The 27,263-nt window shown below is 38.2% G+C and overlaps 1 protein-coding gene across 11 annotated transcripts in view; it reads right to left on the bottom strand.

Moving 5' to 3' along the window:
• Nucleotides 1-27,263, bottom strand: part of CASK (calcium/calmodulin dependent serine protein kinase) — a 127,240-nt gene that overhangs the window by 5,723 nt on the left and 94,254 nt on the right. For 3 of the 11 annotated variants that reach the window (XM_028727343.2, XM_028727342.2, XM_028727344.2), the window contains 8 exons: nt 25,209-25,232; nt 17,844-17,912; nt 16,534-16,569; nt 13,203-13,399; nt 10,460-10,575; nt 4,615-4,695; nt 4,446-4,526; nt 1,033-1,235 (listed from right to left, as the gene is read on the bottom strand). In XM_028727343.2, the coding sequence (XP_028583176.1) occupies nt 1,033-1,235; nt 4,446-4,526; nt 4,615-4,695; nt 10,460-10,575; nt 13,203-13,399; nt 16,534-16,569; nt 17,844-17,912; nt 25,209-25,232 (807 nt within the window). The remainder of the gene's footprint in view (nt 1-1,032; nt 1,236-4,445; nt 4,527-4,614; nt 4,696-10,459; nt 10,576-13,202; nt 13,400-16,533; nt 16,570-17,843; nt 17,913-25,208; nt 25,233-27,263) is intronic. The other 8 variants (XM_028727346.2, XM_028727348.2, XM_077927378.1 and 5 more) reach the window with 5 other exon arrangements.

Genomic DNA, 27,263 nt, shown 5'->3' with positions numbered 1-27,263 from the left:
CTGTCCTCTGACTTTCTGTTCGTATCAGGCATTGGTGACACTTGGAAGCAGGCTAGAGAACTTAGGAGAGTGACAGCAAGAGGGGAAGAGATCTTTACCACCTTTGATTTCTCTGTAATGTGCAGAGAACTAGGTGAAAGGGCTTTCATTTGCTACTAGGTAACCAGGAATAGCAGGTATGTGTAACTGCTGCTGACCATCAGGTCGCAACAGTTGTAGGTATTTGATGTTTGATGTTGAAGACTTTGCAAACCAGTACTCAAGCTGATATTATTGCAATTTATACAAATGAGAGAACCCAGGTGCACAATTCCTATTGTTCACAAGACAACCTGCAGTTTAAAATACTGTTTCCCTCCGCAACTGTTCTTACTAGTGCTTGAAAAATAGCAAGAAACACTTTGGGCTATGTATGAAGTCTTTTCAAGAGCCCCGTGAGGAAATGTTCCCCCACAAGCCCCTTAGCTGCACCCTTTCCCACTGCTGCTCACAGCTTGTTTATCCCTCTACTGCTGATTCAGTGGCATTTTATATTCCCCAGGTTCTGTTCCCTGAATGAACCCAGCTGATCAGGGATCATGTTGCAAAGGCAATGATTTCACAGACAGTAAGGTTTGGCTATGTGTCAACCCACATTCTAAACGGGTATGGAACATCCTTGTTGCTGAGGTGGCTACACCCCACTAACAAGACAGTGTACTGGACTGATTACCTAAATAATTAGGGGCACCCTTGGAAAATATTTTCACACACTTTTGTGGCCCACCTGGGATGTAAAACACACTGCAGATGGACTTTTTGTTTCGTATTTCTTTTTGCAAGAGACAAAAATGTTCATAAAAAGGATACATAGTTAGCTCTGTTTCATTTTGTGGGAAAATGTCATATGTTTTTCATATATATCAACAATTTAACAATCAAGTCCATATATGAAGAAAAGCTCATTAACATATCAAATGTGTTAATGTAGCACAAAAAATAAAATTGTGTTATATATTTGTAATACAATGAGTTAGTCACTTCTATATCTACCTGAGGTTCTACGTCAAGTATTGCAATTAATCCCTGTTCGTGGATCTTCCGTATTGTTTCCAGTTTTGTCCCATACATTGCATCTTCATGGCTACCATATTCCAAATATTCGTTGTTTGAAATGTCCTGCATCATTTGGTCATGTGATACGAAGTAATAATTCTTTCCATTCTCTTCATCTTTCTTTGGTGGTCTGGTTGTATCTGTAATTACAAGAGTCAGAACACTGAAACTAGCTGTTTGTTCACTCACCATGTTTCACACCCAATCTATAACACAGACATACATACAGGATGGTTGCCAATGCTGTCCATGAGCAAGTGGAGCAGACTTCTGCTCATGTAAGGGGCTTTCCCCTTAACCCCTTTGCAGCAGCTCCTTGCATGCCCTCAAAATTTGCTCCAAAGGATTATAGACTGTCCATATATTCTGATGCCAAAGACATTCATAAGTAAATATGGTGGACTATTATTTTTCTCGAAGCAACTAACATGAGTCTGACCAAACTGCGGGAGGCAGTGGAAGACAGGACTGCCTGGCGTGCTCTGGTCCATGGGGTCACGAAGGGTCAGACATGACTAAACAACAACATTATTTTTCACCTTCATATATTTGTATTTGCAAAGACTACCACTAATTATTTCAGTATTTTTGCATTGTTTTGTCATGCGATGGAAAACAAGAATGATGTTTTTTAAATTGCAGAACACTGAAGAAAACATTTCTGAAAGCAATTCTTTAGAATACCGTATTTTTCTCTCTATTACACGCAGATTTTTTCTCCTAAAAAGGAAGGGGAAATGTCTGTGCGTGTTATGGAGCGAATGTGGGGGGGGGGGGTCCCTGGAGCCGATTAGGGGAGCGCAGGAACAAAAATCAGCAAAAATCAACCGTGCGTTGTGTCGGAGAGGGAAACCTGAAAAGAGGAAGTGGTTGCTTTCCTGCATTCTGCCTCAGGGTCTTACTGCCCACCCTCCTCTGTTTCGTTGCTGTGTTTGCTCAAACGGAACAAAGAGCAGGCAAATCCCCTCCCCTCCAGGCAAGCAGAGGGGAAAGCAGAGGTCTTTCCTTCTAATTCCTCTCCGTGCTCCTCGCAGGCAGCCAGAAAACATGCAGGAGGAGAGAGAAAGCTGGGTTCGGTTTGTGGAAACTTTTGCCTTTCTTTCCTCCCTCCCGTAAAATCTCTCTCCTGCTTTCTTAGCCAGCTGCTTCTCTGCACACCGCTCTCTTGTCCCTTCTGTGTTTTTCCTTCACTCCCCACTTAAAATGTAGTTACAAAGCATGGATCCACATGGATCCTCAGGATCTTTGCATTGGGCCACCCCAAATTCACCATCAGATCACATAGCAGCCTGCCCCCCCAAAATCACACACCCACTGTTGCCTGGGGCTGCAATGGTGCAAAAACGTGGTTAAAAAGCATGGATCCACATGGATCCTCAGGATCTTTGCATTGGGCCACCCCAAATTCACCATCAGATCACATAGCAGCCTGCCCCCCAAAAATCACACACCCACTGTTGCCTGGGGCTGCAATGGTGCAAAAACGTGGTTAAAAAGCATGGATCCACATGGATCCTCAGGATCTTTGCATTGGGCCACCCCAAATTCACCATCAGATCACATAGCAGCCTGCCCCCCAAAAATCACACACCCACTGTTTCCTGGGGCTGCAATGGTGCAAAAATGTGGTTAAAAAGCATGGATCCACATGGATCCTCAGGATCTTTGCATTGAGCTACCCCAAATTCACCATCAGATCACATGTCTGTGGCCACAGCATGAAGCACAAAAATGATACATCCACTGTTTCATTCAGAATTTTTTCCCTTGTTTTCCTCCTCTAAAAACGATGTGCGTGTTATGGTCAGGTGCGTGTTATAGAGCGAAAAATACGGTAATTTTTTTACGAGTATAGCAGCCCCATATTTTTTACTACCCCCAGTTCATAATATCTCAACCTCAGAAAACGTATAGGTGAGTTAATGTTGTAGTTATCCATAGCTGTATCTATTGTAAATGTGGCTGGGTGAAAGTTCCACATTTGCACTGTGAGAAGCGGACAGCCAGGGAGTTGTGCTAGGGCTGGAGGTGGAAGGGAATAGGAAAAATTGACTAAATTTGCCACGACAGATCACAAAACTGTGTGAATTTATGAGGGAAAGTATTTTTCTTCTGCACTAGGGTTCTTTGGTGCTGTTGAGGTATTCCTTTTCCACAATCAGCTGGAAGGGGTGTATGAAAGACGTTTCACTTGAAACTACATAATGCTATAATCCCCATTACAATTCTGCAATGCCCATTGCTTGTTGTCAAGGCCCACTCTAGCTGGGGTGTCCCCCCTCACTTACAGAGCCAACAGACACCATCTGCCCTATGAGGAGGAAAAAGAGGGCAAAGACAACCTCAGGGCTTGCTCTAGGTGGACCATCCAGGGCCCAGACACAAAACCCCCGTGAGGAGGAAGAAGAGGGTGAGGCACAGAGAACATGAGGTCAAGCAGTCTCCCCACCCCCCAAGCCAGCTTTACATACTGTATCATTTGTTGTAGTCCTTTTAAACTGTAAACCACCCTGGGTGCTTGGGCAGAAGGGCAATGAATAAATAAAATAATTTTGCACACAGAAGATAGTTGTTGGCAATCTCCAGTAGTAGATAATGTGAAATATTCCTTCCCGAGATCCTGGAGAGCAGCTGGCAGAGTAGAAAATATTGGGATAGACAGCAGAAGCTGCCTTCCACTACTTCAGATCATTGAGATTGGGGTTAGGGTGCAGAGAAAGGAAAAGTTGAAATGTCTGTATTGAAATGACTTCCAAAAAGCACAGCCAAGGGTTTTTGGGTCAGGAAAAGGACAGAAAATTTATTTTCAGCCTTGTGATTGAAAGGGCACACAAAAAAGCTGGAAGTGTTTCCAGGAGGCAATTCCTCTCATGCTGGTTTAATCAATGATCTCTACTGGGTGTAGAGAGAAAGAGAAATTGCCTTCTTAACTATCAGGTGCGTTCTTCATGCAGCACCTTCTCCTGCAGTCATCTCTTGCAACGCATTTGCACAACAATGTATATTATTAATTAAATCTGTATACTGCCTTTCATCTGTAGATCGCAGGGCGGTTCCCAATATAAAATTGTGCATTAGTTACGGTCAACCTCTGACTGCAGGATTGCAAACAGCCTGGGGATTGTTTCCAGTGTACAGTAAATTCAGGCCGTATTCCATACATGGTTTACAGAATGCACAAAGTGAAGCAGGTGGCAAGGGACTTGATGGATGGAGTTGGTAGAGGAACTCTGAAAACCACCACCATATTTAGCTTTTAACTAAATTACAGTTGTTGGGAAGTAACAAATTAGGTATATCATAATAAGTAGTTAATATGCAGTTATCTGCCTCATAACACAGTTACTTACGTGGAATAGGGTATGCAAATCTGTCTGGATGTTTTGTGATTAGTGTATTTTTTATATGTCGTCTCCCAACACCATGTGCTCCTACAGGAAAGGAAATTTTATATTATCACAGAGATTCAAAATCATGTTTAAATTTCAATTATAGAACAAAAATGATATTCGAAATTACCTAGTAAGACTAGTGTTTTCCTTTTGAATGCTGGCAATTTTACTACTTCTTCATACGTGACAAGATCTAATTGATCAAACACTGAAACAGAAAACAAAAGCCAGAAATAAGGTGAAAAAGTACAGCGAATCTACCTAATTTTCCACAAATGCCAAATTTATAAGCTAAACCAATATTTTAACCAACCATTTCCTTCTTTCAATTTATTAAACAAACTAATTTTGCTTCAATATTAAGATCATATTTCAAATTGCATGCTTAAGAATTTGAGATCATGCACTATGCACGTTACAAAAAATTAGTGCTTCTGGAAAATTCTGGGATTCCTGAAAGTGAGCAATAAAGTTTGTAGACAGATGAATACAAATATGAGAACATCTACTTACACAGGCAATAAAGATTTAGATTTTATCAAAACTAATGAAATGCATTAAATTGTTTGGTTTTATGTTTTACTTACTCTTCCACATACATTTATCAGATTAATTGTAAGTAGAGTTCTCTTCACACAGAAGTGCTAATTTTATATTAACATGCTCTCTAAATTTCAGACAGTGAGTAAAGATCTGATGACAGAGGATGGCTTCACGGCACACTATAAAGCCACCACCATAATTCAAGCATTTAATAAAATATGACTCTAGTAAAGGTTCTCAATTTTCCTTATGTTTACTGCAATGTGATCTCAAACCACTGTCAATTGCTATGATACAGCAAATCATATTAACAATCCTGTCCTTGTGATCAATAATGACAGGTTTCTGGTGTTTTAATAATTTCTGTAGAAAACAACTGTCAGTTGAAGGATTTAGGTCAATTGTAAGGGTATATTTGAATAACTAAATTATGATGATGTTAATAGTGAAGAAGCCATTCTATTAAACATTGTCTACTATGATTTTGAAAAAAAGGGAGCACCTAATAGTATGCATGGCTTAACTTTTAACAATTTATTAGAGTACCATTTTAAATTTAGATTCAGAACCAGGACAGCCAAACATTTTTTCAGTCATATGTCCCTGAAAAGCTGGAAAGGTGTATTTCCAGGACAGGACGGTCAGTGGGTGGATCCGGACTAACTGCAGGTGTAATTCTGTCCATAGTACTCTCCTGCTAGAGGAAATTATTTTTGTCATTGGTCAGTTTTCCCATTCTCCCGGCAGCCTCCTCTGCCTTCCTCCCAGCAAGCTGCTCTGGAGGACCAGGGAAGCCTCGGAAGACAGCATGAGGAGGGGCGAGGAGGGTTGCAGAGGGAGTGGGGAAATGAATGACAATTCCCCCCTCCCCTTCTTCCAAGGGAAGTCGCCACTGGATCTCAGCCCATTTTGGCCAGCTGAAGGTCCCCTTTCATTTGTGGAAGGCTACGTTTGGACCAAATCTATCTCCAGGTACAGCAATATTATGTCAAGAATGTCAGAAAGCTTTCAATTTGTTTTCTTAAAAAATAAACCCCACACACCATATAGCTGCTATGGTGGCAGAGGTGTCCCTTGAGATCAAAAGGTGAGGCATAAACACTTGATGAATTAAAAGCCAATATCTACTTCAGCAAGTGAAACATTTTAGTTTCAAAAACATTTCCAGGCAAATTCTAGGTATTTTTTGATAGGATATTAATATTTACATCTCTAACATTTCTTCAGAGCTATCCCTAAACATGTCTCAAGAACTATATTGCCATGTACCAAGAACGTGTGTCAGTTATATTCTCAGGTTCTTAAAATCAAAGAGCTTGTTCTACAATATCCCACCTAAGTCAGTAACTAGGAATATTAAGTCCTAAAAAATTTTCCCTTCTGAAAAACTTCACTCCAGCTCCCCAAAATAATACATCATGCTAATAAGAACAAAAATGGTCACCCGGTAGTAATTTTCAGGCCCTTGCTATATTTGCTAAGAGTAGAACCACCCTTAGTGAAAACAGAACACAGTTCCTTAACTACAAAACAAACAGAATAAAACATTCTGGTAAATAATCATGACCACTAATAATTTCAGGGTTTCCAACAGAAATGAAGAAATGACTTTTTAAACACAAATTCAGGAGTACATGGACACATTTACAGACTGAACTTTTAAACACTTCTACACTTCTAGCTAATAAAGAAAAGGAGTTATTGAAAGGAAACCGTAAGAAGCAAATAAAGAGGCATTGTCACTTGACAGGTTACTTACATGCACAGAGGCCATTGGGATTAAGACAGCATGAAAAATGTACAGGGGTCATTGAAATATGGCTCATAATATATTAGTAAAATAAAAGTATATGCACAAAATAAACTTCACCATGCAATAGTCTAAACACAAGGCAAATAAATCACGTTAAATGATAAGCATGTTTTATAAAAGCTTGGCTCTGTCCTGTAAGTTGCTGTCATTGGCATTACCAGACGAATAATTGAATATGCCTATGGTCTGGTGTTTAGAGAAAAGAAACCCACAACACTTGGCCGTTATAAATTCAGGGTTTTATCCAATGCTTCTGTGCGCAATTGCAAGTCCACTCACAGAGCACTAGACTCCACTCTTACTTTATAATTTTAAAATAAAACTTAGAAGTAATAACCTGCACTTCAAATTAGCTGTAGATATTGATGGGCAAGAATGAGCCTCGTGGCCAGAATTTCTAAAATAACTAGGATAAAAAGGAAGACAGCAGAAATAGGAGAGAAGGTAGGAAATAGGAGATAGCAGAAATAGGAGAGAAGGTAGGAAATACTGCCTATACACTATAAATACAGGGTTGAATTCCATGGTGTCCTTCCATTCAGGGAACAGTTTGATCTAGAGGACTATTTCCTCCCCATTTTTTGTAGGATGGAATGCCCTTTCTCCCTGAATGCTTAAATCCGCTTCACAGACTTAAAATGATAATTCCCTCTTCTCTTCTGCCAGTGGAGGTCTCCACTATATCAAAGATGCTTCTGCAAAAGGAATGATTCCTTCTAATTGTGGAAATGCACCATTGGATACAACTCAAAGGGAGGAGAAAAATAACCAGTTTGAATTTCGGAACTGATTTTAAAGAGCTTTCCTTTCCTTGTGAAGTATGTGTCTAGCCATCTGGTTTGTTTGGAGGACACCATTTATAAGTTGTATTTTTTTAAAATTAAAAAACACATTACTAACAAGGCAGCAACATGCCTCCCCATCAGTACTGAGAATGAGATGTTGCGCATGTGCAAAGGTTGAGTAATTGAAAGGAAAAGGTGGAACAATGGGGCGTGAAAGAATTAAGGGAGGAAGGGTTGTAGAGATAGTTTTAGCAACTGGTCTGTACACTACAGATTCTATAGCATTTTTTAAAAAACCCAAATATATTAAAAACACACATATTGAGGGGTCCTGACAATCTCTATGGTAGCAGTGAAGCACAAAGAACTCTGGATTTATTTGGGGGGATTGGTGTCTGACACCCAGAAAGTTTCTGCCATCAGCCATCAGTTTCAAATTCTCTTTGATAAGAGACTGTAGTAGGGACAGGACCACTTATTCACCCAAAGCACAAGAAACAGGCAAGAAGATAATGACACACAAATCAGGTATCCAAGTTATGTGACTCCATTTTTGCCTATGCACTTACTTGTTATTGCCTCAGATTTAAAATACATGTACAACTACCTACAATTTATTGTGACTCATCATCATAATAAATACTAGACTCCTCCTAGATTCCATAAATTATGAATGGACCAATCCCCACCAAACCTAGAATATTAGGAGAACTGGGGGCATGAAGTACGGTAGTTCAAATGAAGTACTGTTAAATCCCATTCATTTCAGAGGGTGAGTTAAGCACATGCTTAAATCTCTCTGCTGAAATCAATCGGACTTAACACCGTTTACCTCAGATAGATTAGGCCTTTCCAATTTGAAACATTTACTGTTTGAATTTTATTCCTGTTACCTTAAACACATTTGAGTTTTTCATAAGACTCTATGCAAGGAAATGCACCCCACCGGCAATATGAAGCAATTTCCAAATTGCCTGCCCATACTTTGACAAATTCCACATTTTAATGAGCATGCTTTGCAACATGGTGATTTCTGCATTAGATGGTCCAAATTAAAATGCACTAATCCTAAGATCATTTAGAAGGAAGTCTCACTGAATTCACTGCCTCTGATTGTATTGTAACAGTTTTTTCACAAAACAGATTCAACTAGGTAATGGTCCATTTTGAAGTACATTATTGCGCTTTATATTGGTAACTAACACAGCAGAATAGTACAGAGTATTGTGTGGGAAAATCCACTTCAGAAAAACATTCACAGTAGATTTCAATCTATCATTCAGGTGACATGAGTTTGCAGGCCATGGGGGAACTGCTTGTGGTCTCATATGAAGATTTGATGTTATACACAGGAGCTTATCACCACACACTGGAATATGTATGCAGACTATATTTTCACACATTGACTATTACTGTTAATCTTCAACTTGTTTTTGTAAAAAACTTAAATATTTTTAAAACAAACAAACAATCAAACAAACAAACAAACAAACAGGCACAGTCCTAATTTTAGGAGCTTGGAGCAAAACATATAGAATAGAAATAATTATGCTAATAAATATGAAAGGAACTTTTGTCTTTAATATATAAGCAACGCTTATGAATATTTGCACTGTCCTTTTCTATTTGTCAGTGTAGCTATGTGTAGCTTGACTATAAAAAATATCCGTTCTGTTGCACCAATGGATGCCCACTCACAATACATTGTATCTAATGCTTAGATACTATTTCCAACTCTGCATAAGACACTGAAGGACAAAGTGGGAGGTGTCCATGTTAGCATGAAAAGCAAGGGGGAAGGATTTACAGGAATTTTCACTGCTGCAATCATATAATATATTTTAGAGAATAGCCCCCAAATGTAGAGTCTGGGGGGGTGTGTCTCAAAATGTGTGCACAGTTCTGGTGAAATATTTCCAAATTTGGTGAGAACTTGGAACTGTCACATTCAAGATATCGAAACTCCTCAGTCATGTTCATTGCTCCTCTCCTCCCCTGCCCCACAACAGCAACTGTACCTAGGTTGTCCCAAATTTCCCACCCTTTCTTCTATAGCCCTTTCCCAAACTCCTTAAAAACAAAAATCCCTTCCCTCAACTATAGTAAAGGAATGAAAAATATACAACAAATTGTATATTTAAGCAAGTTCCAGAATTTGGAAGTGCCCTATAATGCTTAATTGTCTGAGTGTCAGAGTACCACAATACATCTTCATCAGAAATACAGTGCCCTCAGTCACATTAGATTGAAATGTCTTAACACACAAACTTAAAATATAACCCCCCAAATGCAAACATACAGTATATTAAAATATGCATAATTTTCAGTTCCATTGTAATGAAATCCATGATGTACCCAGTCTTTCTTTTTGCTAATTCACTTTGAGACTTCCTCAGATGTGAGAAGCGTCAAATGTAATAAATTACACTAACTCTCAAAAGATATGCATAATGTTAAACTTATTAAAACTGTTTTATTTCTTAAGAGCACTGTATTTTCCTGGAAGTTCAACTGCATATGCAAATTCTGTACAGCTGCAAAAACATTCTTGTACAACAACTCAGATTACCTAACACTGTCTCCAAGATGCAGATCTTGCCCCAGATGCATCAGCACATTTTCCATATTCAACTTATGCTAACCATTGCTTTTCCCATATATTGTTTATTCACCAGTATCTGTTAAGCGCTTATGCTTTCTTACGCTTCAATATCTGGATTTTTTAAGTTAAATGTTTCCACTGAGAGGCATTGGTGAAATTAAAATTTTACTTGATAATGAACAATGCAGCAATGTTAAATACGGCTTTATGGGCATTATGTTTTTCTCACCTGCATTGTGCTTTGCTAAGTATTTGTCTTTGTATTGCTTCTTTTTCTTTCCAAACCAAGTACAGCTTGCCTGCTGCTCTTGTTTAGTCTTCTCCATAGCAATACAAGCCACTCGCCTTGTAGGTGAAGAGGAAAAAACTATCAGCTTGTTACTAAAGATTACTTTTTAAATGAAGCAATGTTAATATTTATCTTTAACATAATCTCCCCCACCATTTTTTTTTTTGCAGGACAGATTAAAATTCATTTCCCAGCTTTCACATTGGAATTTTTGATGACCCTTTTCAAAGCACCAATTCCTTGTTTACCACACCAGCACCCACCACGGAGTCAAATGGGTTACTGCTGCTTTAAAAGATAGCTGCAGCTGCTGAGAGGAGCTAAGGCAGGGGCGAAGCAGCACTTTGACAGCTGTGGCTCTTTTCATCTGTCACAGCACAGGGCATGGCAGAAGGTACTCCAGTTTCTCAAAGCCTCTCATCCTGCCATGGCTACTGACTGTCATGACTGATGACAGGAGGGAGCTCCTGGGGCAACTCTCATGAATACAATCCTCCAATAGCAGGGTGATCTGTAAACCAAACTTAAATTACATGACCTTCATAGTCTAAACACAAAGTAAGGCCTTGATTTCATTCGCATTACCAAAACCCGAATGGACTGCTGCTTAATCCATAGTGGTCCAGTTTGTTCCACCTGGTCATTTAGTGCAACGTCAGCCACAATTTGGGTATGGAGTAGATCTCTGATCTCTACAGTGGTAGCCTTCCTTTTAGTAGATAACCAGTACAGACTATATCCACATATAGGATAAGGCTGAGACTGAGATTTTATCTTAGAGACTTCCTAATTACAGACCTGGTCTTCAGGTTTGCTATTATCAAGCCTTTAGCAGGAACTTCACGGCTGCTATGACAATCATTTGGCTATGCTGATGTGTTACAAACCCAGATAATGGCCTAAGATTATATGAGGCATTTCTGCTACTGAAGTCTAACAAGTATGATCTTGGAAGCTGCCTTAGTGGAGTGCTGACTCAGAACCATATATAAGTTGCTCTGAGCTCCTCAGAGGAAGACTAGGGTGTAAGTTTAATTAATTAATTAGAAACCACACACAGAAGGCAGGATACACTCTTGATTAAGTGTTCTGTAGCGGGAGGCAGTGGAAGACAGAAGTGCCTGCTGTGCTCTGCTCCATAGGGTCATGAAGAGTCGGACACAACAGCGTCCTAGATTTAGATTTAGGTAGCCAGGGTATGAGGGTATTGTTGTAATAATGTATTACAACATACATTGTCATGAATTGACCACAACCTTATGTAGGCCTGAGTGGTCTCAGTTCATGCTCTCTGCAGTACTTCTCCAGAAGCTGATGGATCCTTTGGCTTACAGAATTATTTGGAGGATTTATCCATTGACACCAAAGGTCACTCTGGTGACAGAATGGTTAATATATGAAATCAAAAGTTGAGTCTGGCTACAATGCTGTGGCAGCTAGGCATTCTCATCTCACACTTTTGTAAGGTGCTACTCCTTGGTAACTGAATTGCTAAGAAACTTAAAGCAGCAGGAAAGGCAACTGAGGGCAAGCAGCATAAGATTCAGGCCAAATCAAACTAAGCACAACACAGATATCATTTGAAGGTCATGCCATGGGAGTGAAACAAATGCCATGCCATCTGGTGGAGCTCTTCTGCATAGGCAAGGGGTTGGTTGTTGCCCTCTGTGGTTGGTCACTTATGTGAACTAACTGCAGTTTGTTATGGACTTGTTTTGCAAGGCATTTTGTAGAAAAACAACATTGTCTTCAATTTGATCTGGACACTGCTACTATATGATAGTATCCAAACAGAGGCACTGAAAGTATCCTCTTATCTTATTTGTCCGATGCCAACATGGTGTATGGGGAAATGTTAGCAACCATTTACACTAAGAGGAAGAGCAGGTTGTTGAATGGGATTACCAATACATTTTTAAATTAGAGAAAGCTGCTGCTGCCTCAGAAGACAGCAGTGATGAAAGCCCTCTGAAGGCTAGTGTATAAGCAGACAATTTATATAGCTACTATCTAGTGTCTAATCTCACTATTTTAAAGATGGGGGGGGGAATGGTTGCTGAATCACACAACTCTCCCCAAACAATTTGTTTGGTTTAGTAGACCTGGCAGTCTAGCCAAGGAAGGGCAAATGCAACACCATGTTCAACCATAAATTTCTCATGGATTGTCCACAGCACTTGTTCAAAATATCAATGAGAAAACATCATGGCAGCACTCATCTGCGTCTTCACTGAATTGTTGATAGAAATGATTATGGAAGGCATATTTTAGTTTGTGGGGCGTCATATCCAATGGAATGGGTGTTCACCTTGTTGTGAGACATAGTGAACATCCATTCTGTTGGAAACGACGCTCCACTCCCAAAACTACACTTCAGGTAAGACCAATTTTTCTTTTCTTTTTCACAAAGAGGCTGCCTGAATAAGTTCCACAGGGACTGATCTTATCACTGTAGTGTTACCACCACTTACCTCTCCCAGGAGTAGTCTCAGGGTATATGTGCATGTTCTTGCTATAACAGTGTATGTGTGTTTGAGTGCTAGACTGAATGACCAATTTAAATGACTAAATCAAATACTTTTGCCAGAAAAAGGGAACAAATGTTTCAAATAGTAGGCACATTTTGACAGACCAATTTATTTTAAATTACAGACATATTAATTTTATAAAATTCAAAACATACCATTCCTGAAGCTCAGGAGAAGGAATGAGGCCTGCAGTTCCATTTTTTGAATTCTCCAGTTTACCCTGCCACCAATTGTGATCATCTTTGCTAATAATCTGGATAATATCACCAACTCTAAATCTGATACCAGCTTCTTTGCAGGGAATGAGGTCATCCTTTGCTGGGTCATATTCAAATTGTGCTCTTACATATATCTATAAAACAGGAGTTTGTGAAGACAATGTGATGTTAATATGGTTAGAACTGATAGGTGAAATGTTACTCTATAATCTAACTATCACATGCTGTTTGCATCCAGGCTTAGGAAGATACCAGTATTAGACATAAGAATGACGGCTGAAAACAAAACAGAAAAAGCTGGAAAGAACTGTGGTGATGATTTTGATGAAGCCTTTAATTGGAGTGCTTGAACATTCCATTGAAACTTTGAAATTCTACGTCACCTCTTTGTTTGCATTAAAATATTGTTATTAGTTACTCAGAATATGAAATAGAAATATGTATAACTTAATGGACATTACCTTAACTAACAAAAACTTTAATTCAGAAGATGAAGAATAATCATGTACACAGTGCATCTTTACTATGTGCTGAACACAAGCTATATTACTAGGGGCATATCTATAGGAAGCTTCCTGTGCTCTAAATCTTTCATTTTTATGTATGTTAAGATTCCATTTGACCCAGACCCTGGAGGAAGAAGACTGGGACCCCACGGCAGATCCCACCCCTACTGAAAACCTCAAGCAACTGACAGAAGGCCAGTCTATAAAGCCCTGTTTCAACGATTCCTTGTCTAGGCTCCCCAATAGCCTTCAGGAGTCATGATAGCTGTAGACCAGAAGGACAGAATCATAGAAGGAATGCCTAATTTTGCTGTCAGATGGCCAGGGGTCTACTGAGAGGAGGAAAAGATCTATTGTATTAAATATATATACTAATTTAAAATCTGGAATTCTTGGTTGTATTTTCCCAAGTCTTGGGATTTTTTTTTTATAAAGATGCTACTATTTTTGAAATTGATGAGTCAGTTTGAAATAATTTGTTGTTCAAGTGATGTTTTGGAATGAATTGCAAGCAGACAATACAGGATGCAGAGAAATTTTTTGAGAAGCATATCACTAAAAACATTAAGAGCAACCATTTAAGGAAAAAAGACATTAGAAGTAGGACACCTGCTAGACAGGCAGTTGGACCTTTGGAAGACAGGAAAGTTAAAGATGTATTAACAGGAAGAAAAGGAAATTGTGAAGAAGCTGAATGAATTCTTTCCATCTGTTTTCACTGTGGAAGATGTAGGACAGATCCCTGTAGCTGAACTAACTTTCTCAGAAAGGGAATTTGAGGAACTGTGCCAAACAGTGATGACAAGAGATGCGATTCTGGGTCTTATTGACAAATTAAAAACAGACAAATCCCTGGTTTCAGGTGATATCCATTTTAGGAGTTCCTAAAGAACTCAAACATGAAATAGCTGATCTAACAAAAATCTGTTAACACCTCCAAGATCAGCCTCTGTACTTGAGGATTGGAAAGGACCAATATCGCGTCTGCAAGGGTACCTTCTGTCTAACTTAAAAGTTATTTGAGAGTTTTAGTAATCATACGGAAGGACTTATCTAGGCTATATTGAATACTTGGACTTTCAAAAAACTTTTTGATGGAATTTGTCATCAACGGAATCTGAGTACTTTTAGCAGTCAGTCATGGGATGAGAGGACAGGTCTTTTAATGGATCGGTACCTGGCTGAACAGTAACAAGTCAAGCAGGAAGAAGAGAGTAGAAAAAAATGACAGTTCTCACAATGACAGGATGTGAGGTCCCCCAATATTGGGGCCAGTGCTTTTTTTAACTTTTTCATGATGTAGAGTTACAGGTGAGTAGCAAAGTGGCCAAGTTCGTCCAGGGTGGTAAGAACAAACAGTGAGGCACTCCAAACAGATATCTATTCAAACTGGGTGAATGAGCATTAAAATGGGAAATGAAGCTGAGGGTAAGCAAATATAAACTGAAGCACATTCAGACAAAAAAAATATGACGACACACAATTGCTTCTTTGTAATATCTGAATCAGGGTCTAGATTGGTGTTTGAATGCCGTGAGTAGGCTGAATGAGGACACATAAATGGAGTTCAAATCCTATGTCTATTCCTGGACTGAGATAGCTTGGCCACTGTGGGTATGGTCCTGGTACCCAGAAGACTGGACTACTACAGGGTGCTCTATGTGGGGCTGCCCTTGAGCTTAGTCTGGAATCTGCAGTTGTTGGAGCATATAGATGCTAGGTTGCTGACTGGGACACCCTGTTTACACCACATAAACCTCTGTCACGGTACTGCACTGGCTGCCAATATGCTATTGGGATCAGTTCAAGGTTTTGCTGTTAACATGTAAAGTCCTAAACAACTTGCCTCACCCCATATATCCCTGCCTTGGAACTACACTCTTCAGATAGAGCACTGCTAAAAGTATCACATGCCCCAGAGGTGTGATTAGTATGCAGTAGAAACTAGGCTTTTAGTGTTGCAGCTCCAGCTCTTTAGAATCAGTTACCATTTGAAATCAAACAAACACCTAGCTGTTTTTATATTTAACTAAAGGGAGTTTTGTTTTAAAAGGCTTTTCATAAAATGTGACCCAACCATTTTGTGCAATGATAACTGTAACTATAGAACTGGTTTTATTGCCCTTTGTTCATGATGTTTGTAATACTTTATATTATTTTATTGTATACCACTTCAGTAACTTTTTGTTGTGAAGCAGTTTATAAATCTGCAAGCAAGCAAATAAATAAATTCTAAAGGTATTCCCAAATATTACCAGGATACCTGTGTAATAATCATAAATAAAAAAATCCAGCTTGTAAGAACTGTCCCTTAATCACCCCCTCCTCAGCATAATGAAACTCAAGAAAATCCAGTATTAAGACCAAAATACTCAAGAATGCACAACTACCACACATGAAAAACTGTTATGTATAATAAATGCATAAATATTAGTTTCAGGGCAGCAAACGACAACCATGAAGATGCAATGAAAACGAAACATTAGAAGAATGATGGCATCAACACATCACATGGTCCTGAATCTAGCTACTATTAGAAATTATAATAAAAGTTGTAATTAAAAAAAATATACAACTATATTTCAGGTCACAGGAAAATGGAACTATGGTGAATCAGCTAGGTGAGTAAAACACAAAATGGGAAAAGTTTTTAGAGTTAAAGTCAGCACATCATGGAATACCACAGTTGAGATGGTAAGGAGCGATTGCTACAAACTAAAGGCGCTAAATTAGGAAAGCTTCCACGTAGAATAGCTATTCACCTGTCGTCCTTTTGGTTGTGTTGTTGATGGCAAGTCCTGCAGAACAAAGCCAACCCAGGAAAAGAAAACTTCATTTTACTTTGAAAGCAGTCAACAGTATCAAAGCAAATAGTTAATTTGCAAGTATTAACAACAAATTTACTTTCAGAAATAACAATTTAATAGGAAAAAATGTCAAATCCAGGCTGTTTAGCAGCAAGCTGAAGAAAGCAGGTAAAAATTAAGCAGACAGAAAATGTGCTTTCAATAAGAATTCATCATCTTCAACACAAAAGCACCTGTAAGCAAAGAAGGACCCCTCTTTTAGTCTTAACATTCTAATTATATTCCTATTGGGACAATTATATAAATAAATTAATTTTACAATTTGAAAGCTACTGTGTATCCAGCCGTTATGTCTACATAGATTTCTAATTCATATAAATCTTAGTGTTTATACATAAACCAAATTATTCCTGTAGCTAATTACAATGGCAGTATTTTAAACAACATATAGAACTGTCTATATTGATGTTAATTGAAAGTTCGCAGAAACAGATACCATTTCTCATCTTATAGTACATGTGTTAACAGCACAATTATCTAAGTATTTCTCAAGGAAGATCTGTCTACAGGTGCTTTCTAGTGTTTTACCATATATGTTCAGAGAAAAACAAATGATAAAAAATAGCGGTGTCTGCCATTATGTTTAACAGTACCTTTTTTTCCTGAACATATGACTAAAAAGAAAGTACTTTGTGTTAAAGATGTGATGTTAATAGCTTGGGATTATAAATGCAGTTTAAAGCCAGTTCCTTTTGCTTTTCATATCCAGGCAAGGCTCATATTTCACAAAAATATGTGCACATACCACAACAGCAGAGGACACACCAATTCCTTAACTGAGATAGCGGAAACCAATACTGCAATCTACAGAGCTTTAAAAATAAAAAATGTCCAGGTCTAAAAAAACCAAAACCCTCCAAATACCTGCTGTGCAAATATTTTGCTTCAAAAGACCACTTCAAAAGTTGAAAATAGAAATTAGTCTTTTTGTTTAGTTTTGAGCAAGTCAGGATGAGGGTAATGATAAGCATATTTCAGGGATGAGTGAATTTTTACATTACAGTTGAATGTAACTCATTAAAGGGATTTTAATGAGAAGATTATGTTGTCTTGTAAACCCTTGAATGAGAGCAAATGGGGAATTAGACTTCTAAGTATTCTTGATTTTATCAGCAGAACACAATTTTCTACTGAACATGTAATCATAACAGGAATGGTAGATGAGCACCAACAAGATCTGAATACTCTCTGTCTAGAAGTCTTACCGAAACAGAATTGTTAATGCTGCTATGGCCATTAGCTGGGGACTGTCTGGATGTAGAGGGGGAATCTCTCTGAAATAAGACACAAGGTTCATTATCACACAACACTACTGCAGAACACAGATATATTCATGTCAACAGTTATATCCACAGGCTTATGACCAATGATTTTGCCTTTTCTTTCCCAGTCTGCTTTCCACATCACACAAAGCCAAACCACAGCTATGTGCAAACTCTGGAAGAGATCCAAGTGGCTGCTTTGCTTCTCCCAGGTGGTCCAGATGCTATATTGTACTAAGCCATGGTTTGGCTCTGGGTATTGTTTAAACCTAGTTGTAGTTTAGCTCTCTCTAGACTAATGTTAAGCTTTATCCAAGGTTTTGTCCCATGGTTTACAGTTTGAGGTTTGTCTGGGAGAGTGAAACCATGCATCCAGATCCAGATGACACACTGAATCAAGCCATGGCTTAGCTCAGCAAAACAACAGGAGAGGAGCAAAATTATTACCCTCTCCTCTTCTGAAGTTCATGCTAAACCAGTGATGGCCAAACTTGGTCCTCCAGCTGTTTTGGGACTACAACTCCCATCATCCCTAGCTAACAGGACAAGAGGTCATGGATGATGGGAATTGTAGTCCCCAAACAGCTGGAGGGCCAAGTTTAGCCGTCACTGTGCTAAACCATGGATTGGCTTAGCATGATGTGGAAACCAGGAGTGTCGCGTGTTTTCATATTTTTTAAATACACAATCTAAATTAATGTCTATTTTTTATAACTTGAAATGTAAGTGGGACATACTATATATATATATATATATGTACACACACACGTGTGTGTGTAACTTGGAATGGCCTCTCTTTCATAGTATTTTGAAATCTTGGGACATAATTGAATAGAAAACTTGCTATTATCTTTCTGGTGTATATGGGGAGGCCTTCCTCCTATAATAATAATCCGTAAATTCTGTTGGACTTTTCATAGTCTGCAGTTCATCTGGAGGGCAACATGAAGTAACATGGCTTGCTTAAAAACAAATGGAATAGTATGATATTGTAAATAATAATAATAACAACAACAACAATAATAATAATAATAATATGCCACCAATCTGGTTGGGTTTCCCCAACCACTCTTTAGAAGACTTTACACTTCTGATGGGGCATATAATACATGACAAATTTGTCAAAAAAGAAAACTCAACTTTTTTTTGAATACTTCCATAGTAAAACAAATAACTTACATTATAGAAAAAAGGACTGAGGCAAAAGTACAGGACTCTGATATTTTAGGATGAAAATATTCAGTTGGGTTTAATAATTTTCCCAACAATAAGTAAAATATGTCTAACACCATATTAGATTGCAACGGGTCAATAGCTTCTTGTGTTACAAAACAACAGAGGTCATGAATGGCTTCCTCATACATTTTGGCTTACACAGATGTGCCTGCATCTGAGAATATTAATGCATGTATATGCATGTTTGGGGACTACAACTCCCACCATCCCTAGCTAACAGGACCAGAGGTCAGGGATGATGGGAATTGTAGTTCCAACACACACACACATACACAACAGGGGCAGCTGCATATTTTCCTCAAAAGAGCTCACTCATCTATTGATATGAGAAGGAGTAGATTCAGTCAAGAAGCGCTATCAATGAGGAGATGCAGCAGCCTTTATTGTTGTGGGTCCCATATTTTGTATTCTTTGCCTAGGGAAGTCTACCTAATCACCAGTCATTTGCCTTCTAGGAAATATTGTAAGATCATCCTTTTAGGAAAAATGTTTGGACTCTATGATTTTCAAAATAAAGTTGTATCCAATGCTAGTCCTGCTCAGAGTAGATCCACTAAAGTTAATGAATATGATTACTTTGGGTCATTAATTTCAACAGTGCTACTCTGAGTAGATTAGTATTGGATATAACCTATGATTTTAATAGCCTTTTAAACATATACTCGCAGGTCCTGCTTACCGAGCACAATATTTTCTGTGAAAATCACTCGTCAGGCGAGTGTTCACATAATGAGTTCATGATTTCCATTATTTCTGATACAAATACTTCTAATCTGGGATTTTCCCAATTTCTCCCCCACCCCTTTCTATTTTTTCTTCCTGAAATGGCTGCAGCCAATCAGCAAAAGAGAGACGAAGGGAAAAACTGATTTGTCTGATCCCTCCTACTCACTGATTCATCTGATCTTGAACCCTCAATCCCTTCATAGTTTCTGCCTAAACATAGCTGCTACCAACCAGCAAAGCTGAAGCAAGCAAGCAAATAAGGAAGTGGGCAAACTCTGGATGTTCGGATATGTGAATCTGTGGTGTTTATAGTGAGGTTTGGGCACAATTCTTTACTTGTGGATTTGTGAATTTTTGCATAGCGAGTGGGTCGATAGTGGGATTTGCGCGTATAATTTCTCTTCTTGGCCATACTTTTTTCATATCTAACTCTCAGCTTGTATTTTCAGACAAGTGAGGATCTTCAACAAAATACTGCATTGTTCCTTCGGGTTCTAAAACTAATCCTCCAAGCTCAGAATTCCAGGCAGCCTGAAACAGGAGCCTTGCAGGACTATTTTGGACTTGCTGTGGAAGTTGACATGAGAAAAAAGAGTGTACTGTTATTTATTTATTTCCATCTTCCTGAAATCTTAACCTTCTGTGCTATACTGTGCTGAAGTGCTCAAGTTTGGGGCTGGGGTGCCAACAGTGATTTTGAGGGATCTGCTGCTATATATTGCAATATCGGGTGCCTACTGTTACCCCCAGCTGGCTTATCCTTTCCCCCATCACAATACCATTTATCACCAAGGAGAAAGAGAGGGAGACAGGCAATTTCAAGTGCCTGCCCTTGAACTACAAGCTCTTCCCTCCCTATTAGGCCATAAATGGATGGTTTTGGGGGGTATCCATGATGACATGTTGTGAATGGCTCTAAGGAGTTCAGTTAAAGAGTAGCATGTAAATGTATTAAATAATGATCAGCACTAAGCGGAGAGTTTTCTGGAGAGTAGGAAAGGTGTGGGGAAGCAGCCATTTGCCTTTTTTTACATTCTTATTGCCTGAAACACCCCCATATACTAGGGATGGTGAAACAGTGAGCCTCTAGATAGGCCTTTCTCAACCTTGGGTCCCCAGATGTTGTTGGACTACAGCTCCCATCATCCCTAGTTAGCAGAACCAGTGGTCAGGGATGATGGGGGTTGTAGCCCCACATCTGGGGACCCAATGGTTGAGAAAGACTGCTCTAGATGATGCTGGAATATTAGCCTTGACCACTGGCCATGCTAGTTGGAGCTAATGGATTGCAGCCAAATATCATAGGACCACAAGTTCCCCATCCAAGCTGTATAGCATGAGTGTGTGAGGTTTTTAGCTATGACGTACACCCAGTGCTTTTTCCCCTAAAAAAATGTTTAGGGGTACTCTCATTTTCCTACTCATACTGAAATACTGCCCCTCAATGAGACCAAACTTAGATTCACAAAATGTTTAGGGGTATGAGTACCCCCAGAAAAAAAGCACTGCATACACCTACTTAATCCTCATCTACAGGATGATGCAAGAAATAGGCGCTTTAGCAGACAATCCATGCCTCCATTTTCTTTTGAAAAAAATCAACAAAGCAGACCTCCAACACTTTCAACATACTCAAGATTGAGTACTCAACACACTTGGTCTTTGGCCAGGTCACTTGCGGCTTTTTAAAGAGCCCCCCTTTCTTAAACAACAATTTAATATACTTCTGTGTACCAAGGGAGTCCTCTGTCTGTGCAGAAGCTTATTATTGGGTGCCTTAATTCATTTCCAAATCCAGAGGCATGGTATTATAAACAGTATTAAAACTGGAGTATGGTAGACAAATTAAATATTAGAATAACTGCTTCAATTGATTACAGAAGTGGCAGAATTTCTTAGAAGCTTATCTACATTCAGATACTTGGAACCTGAAGGGCTGATGACATAACCTGTCCATATAACCAAGGTAATTTCCAGGGGCCCTGTCCATATAACCAAGGTAATTTCCAGGGGCCTGCAACTTCTGAAGTGAGGTAGATGGCAACTGGGGAGAAAGACTTATTGGCTGTAATAAAAAAGGTATCACCTTTGTGATACACTACCTTTGGAACTTACATATCTTCAGATAAGTTCACCTGGCACTCATTCTTTTGTGTTTTGGGTCCAGGGCAAACTCTTTTAATTTCCCCCTAAAATCTGGTTAAATTGGTTTTATGCTGCAATTGTGATTTGTTGATTTTATTCCTCTGCTCTTCTTTGCTGTTTTAGGATTTTACAGATTTTATTGCTCTTCTATATTTGTATAATTGTTAGCTGTCCCTGGAAATACTAACAGCAAAAGGGATGTTTGTACATTTTGAGAAGAGGTGATGTGAGTGGTGTTTAATCCTTCCTTCCTTCCTTCAGCATGTTTTTATTTAAGATTTATTGGTTTACAAAAGTATGTGCAATGTCTCTTTTTTCTCTAGCTGCTACTTACCTGCTCCAAATCACCCCTAAAAACAGTTTTTCTGCCTGGGGAGTTTAAAACATGTTTACTCCCATTTTGGATTCTGCAGTGGAGGAGATGCTTGAGCAATTAGGAGCAGAGTTGTGCAAAATGTGAAGTGTCCTCCATAATAGTTCTTAGCCCTCTAGCAAACAGAAGCGTGTGGGAGATTTCCTTTCATAGAAATGAACTACCCTCAGATTAGGGGACGACAGATTTGCAGTAGCAATCAGGAATGCATTTATACCTCAAGAATGTGTTTACACATTATTAATGTTTTACAATAAACATTAAGTGCAAACAGCCAATAATGAAGTCTTCATGACTCCTTTGGTTCTACCTCCTTTTTAAACAAACAAACAAACAAACAAACAAACTCTAGTTCAGTAACAGATTTTGCTATTTTACTAATGGCTGTACATTCTCCTGTAGCCAATCATACAATTTGTTTATAATGTTCCTTTGATTTGTTATGCTTTATGCCTTTGTATCTCAGTTACCAAAGGCCAACTCAAAATTTGAGCTCAGTTTAAAAAGCAAGGTGTTCCTAACATAGCTACAGTTCTGAACACCTGAAATTGCAAAACAACTTGCAGAACCCAATGGAGGAAACATGGATTTGACTTCTGCACAATTCCCAATGTTCTGCTATAAATAATGAAATCAAATTTCCATTTATCCATGGAATTTTCACTTCATGCCAGATTTTCATATGAAGGTAAAACTTGCATTGCTGTTCTCTGGCTAAATTTACTTCCTCTGTATATATTGTCTCATTTTCAGATAATTACTTTTGCTACTTGCAGAAGAAGGAACACATGGACCTTTCAGGAACAAGCCTCCCAAGCAATGCCTCACGAACTAAAAGGTGTGTTCCACCTTTCAGCATTAAGGGAATGTCGTGTTGGTCACCAGCTCTGGGCAATATAATCTGATGTATTATGTATTAGTCAAACAGTCTATGCATTCCTTCAATGTGCGCTTAACGGATGAGGAGCCTGAGGTTAGAAATTTTAACCTATCTCAAAGTTAAGGGATGCAATATAATACTGGTTTGTAGGACATGCTCAAACCAGAGTTTGTTAATTCAGATGCGATGGCAAATTAAGGTTGACCTCAAACCAGAAGGGAAGTAGTGAATCACTATGTTCACATAATGCCAACCCATGGTTTGCCATTAGGTCTGAACCATTAGGTCTAAGCAACATATTTCTGGGGATGAAATTTCAACACCATGTTTGAGTATCTTACAGCAACTAGGAGGAGAATATTTGTTAGTTCTGTTCCATGTTGAGTTTTCCTCAAGAGCTAGAGGCACAATGTATCATAGACTGCATTACAGTATAAGAAACTGGGCATAACTAAAATACCAGCTGTAGCATAAAAAATTCTAGTAGATCATAATAAGCTTGTGCAAAGTCCTACAAAAAAACTTGTGCAATAAGCTTGTGCAAAGTCCTACAAAAAAACTTGTACACATGGAGAAACTCCTCTGGATCTGGGGATTATTTTCTCACACAATGCTTTCCTGCTAAGTCAGAAACAGCTCTTCCATGCATGGAAGATACTTTCCACCAACTGATGGCATACCTTTGGTTCCAACCCAAAGCCTGCATATTAGGTTTTCACAAATTTCCTGGTGCTTTTTTAAAAATGCAAAGCTTCTCCAAAGAACTCAAACATGCATTTCAAGAACGTGTGTTTTGAAATTTTGAAAATTGAGCTTTTTATAGATGCTAGAAGTTGAGTTTTTTAATGAAAAATCAAAGTGAGGATAGACTACTAAAAAAAATGGCTAGTAAAAAGCAAAATGAAAAGAAACACAATAACAGATCTAATTTTACTTCTATGGATCAAAAACCTCCAATTGTATTGTTTTAATGTAAATGAATGTAAAGTTATCTTCTCTTTTTTATTTTATTTTGTAGGAGCAGGAGAGCTTTGACCAAGGCAGCATCTAAAAAAAGAATTCTTAAAATTCAAAGCGATTATCAAAGTCTAAAATACATCCTGAGAGTTCTAGAAAAATAGTAACTTGTTTTCAGGGCTTGACTACAGGTATGTGCTTAATCATTTGCAGAATGCATTTAGAGAAATAAGATTCTACTGTATACAAACTATCCTTTAAAAATAATCTTATGCCGAGGGTTAGTATTAGAGGTTGAAGCTATTTCACCGCCTCCTGAATTAAAGCAATCTTGGTATAGTCTATAACCATGTTAAGTGTTTTGAAGGGCAACATCCCCTCAACATTGTCGTGCTTTGTATCACTGAGTAGGATTTATGTGTGGGGAAATGTGGGTTCTCCGCTAGCATATTCATTGCTTCTCTGATTGTTGTGGGACTGCGGTATGGAAGTGTCATGGGCAGCTATTCAGTACAGTTTGTAATGTGACTTGTGATGCCAACACAGTTTTTTTTAAAAAAAAAAATTCAGGCCATTTTGTAAGTATTACTTATCCTTCTAAAACAAAAGGTTTGGAGACTGTGCACTGAATCAACTGCACGACTCCTGAACAGGAGTGTACAACTTGTCAAGGTTTTAAAATGGAGAAACAGTAGCATGGCAAGCCTCCAATGCAAGGTGGGTCTCTCCTTACCTTTTACATGAGTGTGAAATGTTGTGCTATTGACACAAACAAGTAATCTACATGGATGCTGAATAATGGCTTATATGCGCTTCTGGCAACTACTGAAATAAATACAATTTACTTCAAAATTAAATAATTGCCATTTTAGAATGGAAGATGATAATTTTGTGTATCTGTATATCGGCAATCTATAATATGCTACCAAAATCCACATAGGAACAACTGATACATTGAGCATGCAGTATTTTAAAGTATGACATCACTTACATAGTATTTCTCCCAGTTTGTTTGCTAAGTAGGAAAAACATCCTTCCTTAAAATGAATTTAATCAAAACAAATCTATCAAAGCATATTTTATACAGGTACAAAACCCCAAACAAGCAATTAGAAACATTTTGCATGGGAGACAAGAGAGTAGAAGGCTCTTTGGTTTAAGAAGTTACATGTACTTCCTGGAAAAAAGTGTTTTAAATAGTTTTACACTTAGGCATTGCAGAATTAAAGATTATGAAACTAGAATTTTTTTAAAAGAGGTAACCCAACAATAATTTAAACAGAATTATATTTAAATATTTTCTGAAAGCTGTTTGGCTCACAATGTGCCACTAATTTATCTCCTTGCTAGTTTGCCTAATATCAGGATATTCCTAAATTTTTAAATCTTTTTTTAAATGTACAGTTCAAAATCCATTAACCACTTCCCACTTATTGGAAGTATTGCAAACTGTGTTATATTCCTAATTATAGTTTTCTTTTAATATTTTTGAACATACATCATTTACTTTGGCTAGATAACCCCCACCTCCAAAAAAAAAGTTCATTCTATCCATGCCTCATTACAATTATGAATTGCAAAAAGAATCCAAGTTACCGTAAGCCACTGCGAATTTCTACTTCTTACAACTAACAGTGATTATATGGAACTTTGGGCTCAGGATATAAAGTACAGTGGTACCTCGAGTTACAAATGCCTCAGGTTACAAACGCTTCAGGTTAAAAACTCCGCTAACCTGGAAGTGTTACCTTGAGTTGAGAACTTTGCCTCAGGATGAGAACGGAAAATGTGTGCCGGCGGCACAGCAGGAGCAAGAGGCCCCATTAGCGAAAGCACGCCACTAGTTAAGAACAGTTTCAGGTTAAGAACGGACCTCTGGAACAAATTAAATTCGTAACTTGAGGTACCACTGTATTAAAATCATGAAATAATTATCTGTGATTTTGAAAAGGGCTGGCTTTTCTCATAACTGCAATTCTCATAACTGCAATCTTCTCCTTTCTTCTCTTTCTTCTTCTCACTCTTACAAGGCATTTGATCTGCCATACTACTGCTAGGTAGATAACTCTAACCCCCCCAAAATCAGCATTTTCAACAGGAACAAACTTTGTAAATCTACCCTATGTATGTTAGAACATTTACTTGTCTCATGAAATAAGTTATCCCATGAAATAAAATTGGTACAGCATTGCTTACTCCTGACAAAGCCAAACATCTACTTAATTTCTATCATAAGTGAGAAGTTTCATGACTGTACTTCTCACTAGGTACTAGAGACAGAAATTTGTCCTAATATATTAAATAAAAATAATTATTTTCCCATTTTCCCCGATATCAGTGATTCTTTAGCCATCTGGTGGTTTTGCTTTCCTCTGGCTAAATTGGTAGATTAAATGGATATCATAAATGAAATATATCATACATCCCAGTGACATATTCATTTTCAACATTCTTTTCCTATTTATCTATATAACTTTTATCTCTTCATTGAGTATCTTGCCCTTTGGTCACATGGTTATCCTTTTTTTAATAAACAAACAGGAATTTCCCCCATTAATTGATAATCCTGCTAAGCGCTTACAATTTACTGATCTTTTTGCTAATTTATTTATCCTCTGTGATGTTTAATATTTTCACTAGATGCAATATATTGGGCTGTTGGCTAGATCGGTTTGTTTCTACTAGAACATCCACATACGAAATGTTTCCCTTTTTCTATTTAAAAGCTTGTCTTTAATTCTCACATTTTAAAAAACCCTGCTGCTACAGCCTGTGTTTCCTTTTAGTATCATCCTTCTGTCTCTGTCAGTGATTTGCTATAGTAGTCTAAACATTTCAACTCCTTGAGAAACAACAGACCATGCATTCTGAATTTATTTTGCCTTTACAGTCCTCCTGAACATACCATCTTATTCACTGCACTAAAAAACTTACTTAAGCCTGCTTTTTACCACCCAACGTCCCAATTATGCCTAAAATAAAGCAGGAAATAGTATATGTCCTTTTTCATATTATAGGCTATTAGGGAGCAATTAATGAGCTGATG

Source organism: Podarcis muralis, chromosome 4, assembly GCF_964188315.1.
Source record: "Podarcis muralis chromosome 4, rPodMur119.hap1.1, whole genome shotgun sequence".
In the NCBI taxonomy this organism is placed as follows: Eukaryota; Metazoa; Chordata; class Lepidosauria; order Squamata; family Lacertidae; genus Podarcis; species Podarcis muralis.
Note: the sequence above shows the minus strand (reverse complement) of the source record. Positions and strands in the feature narration are given on the sequence as shown.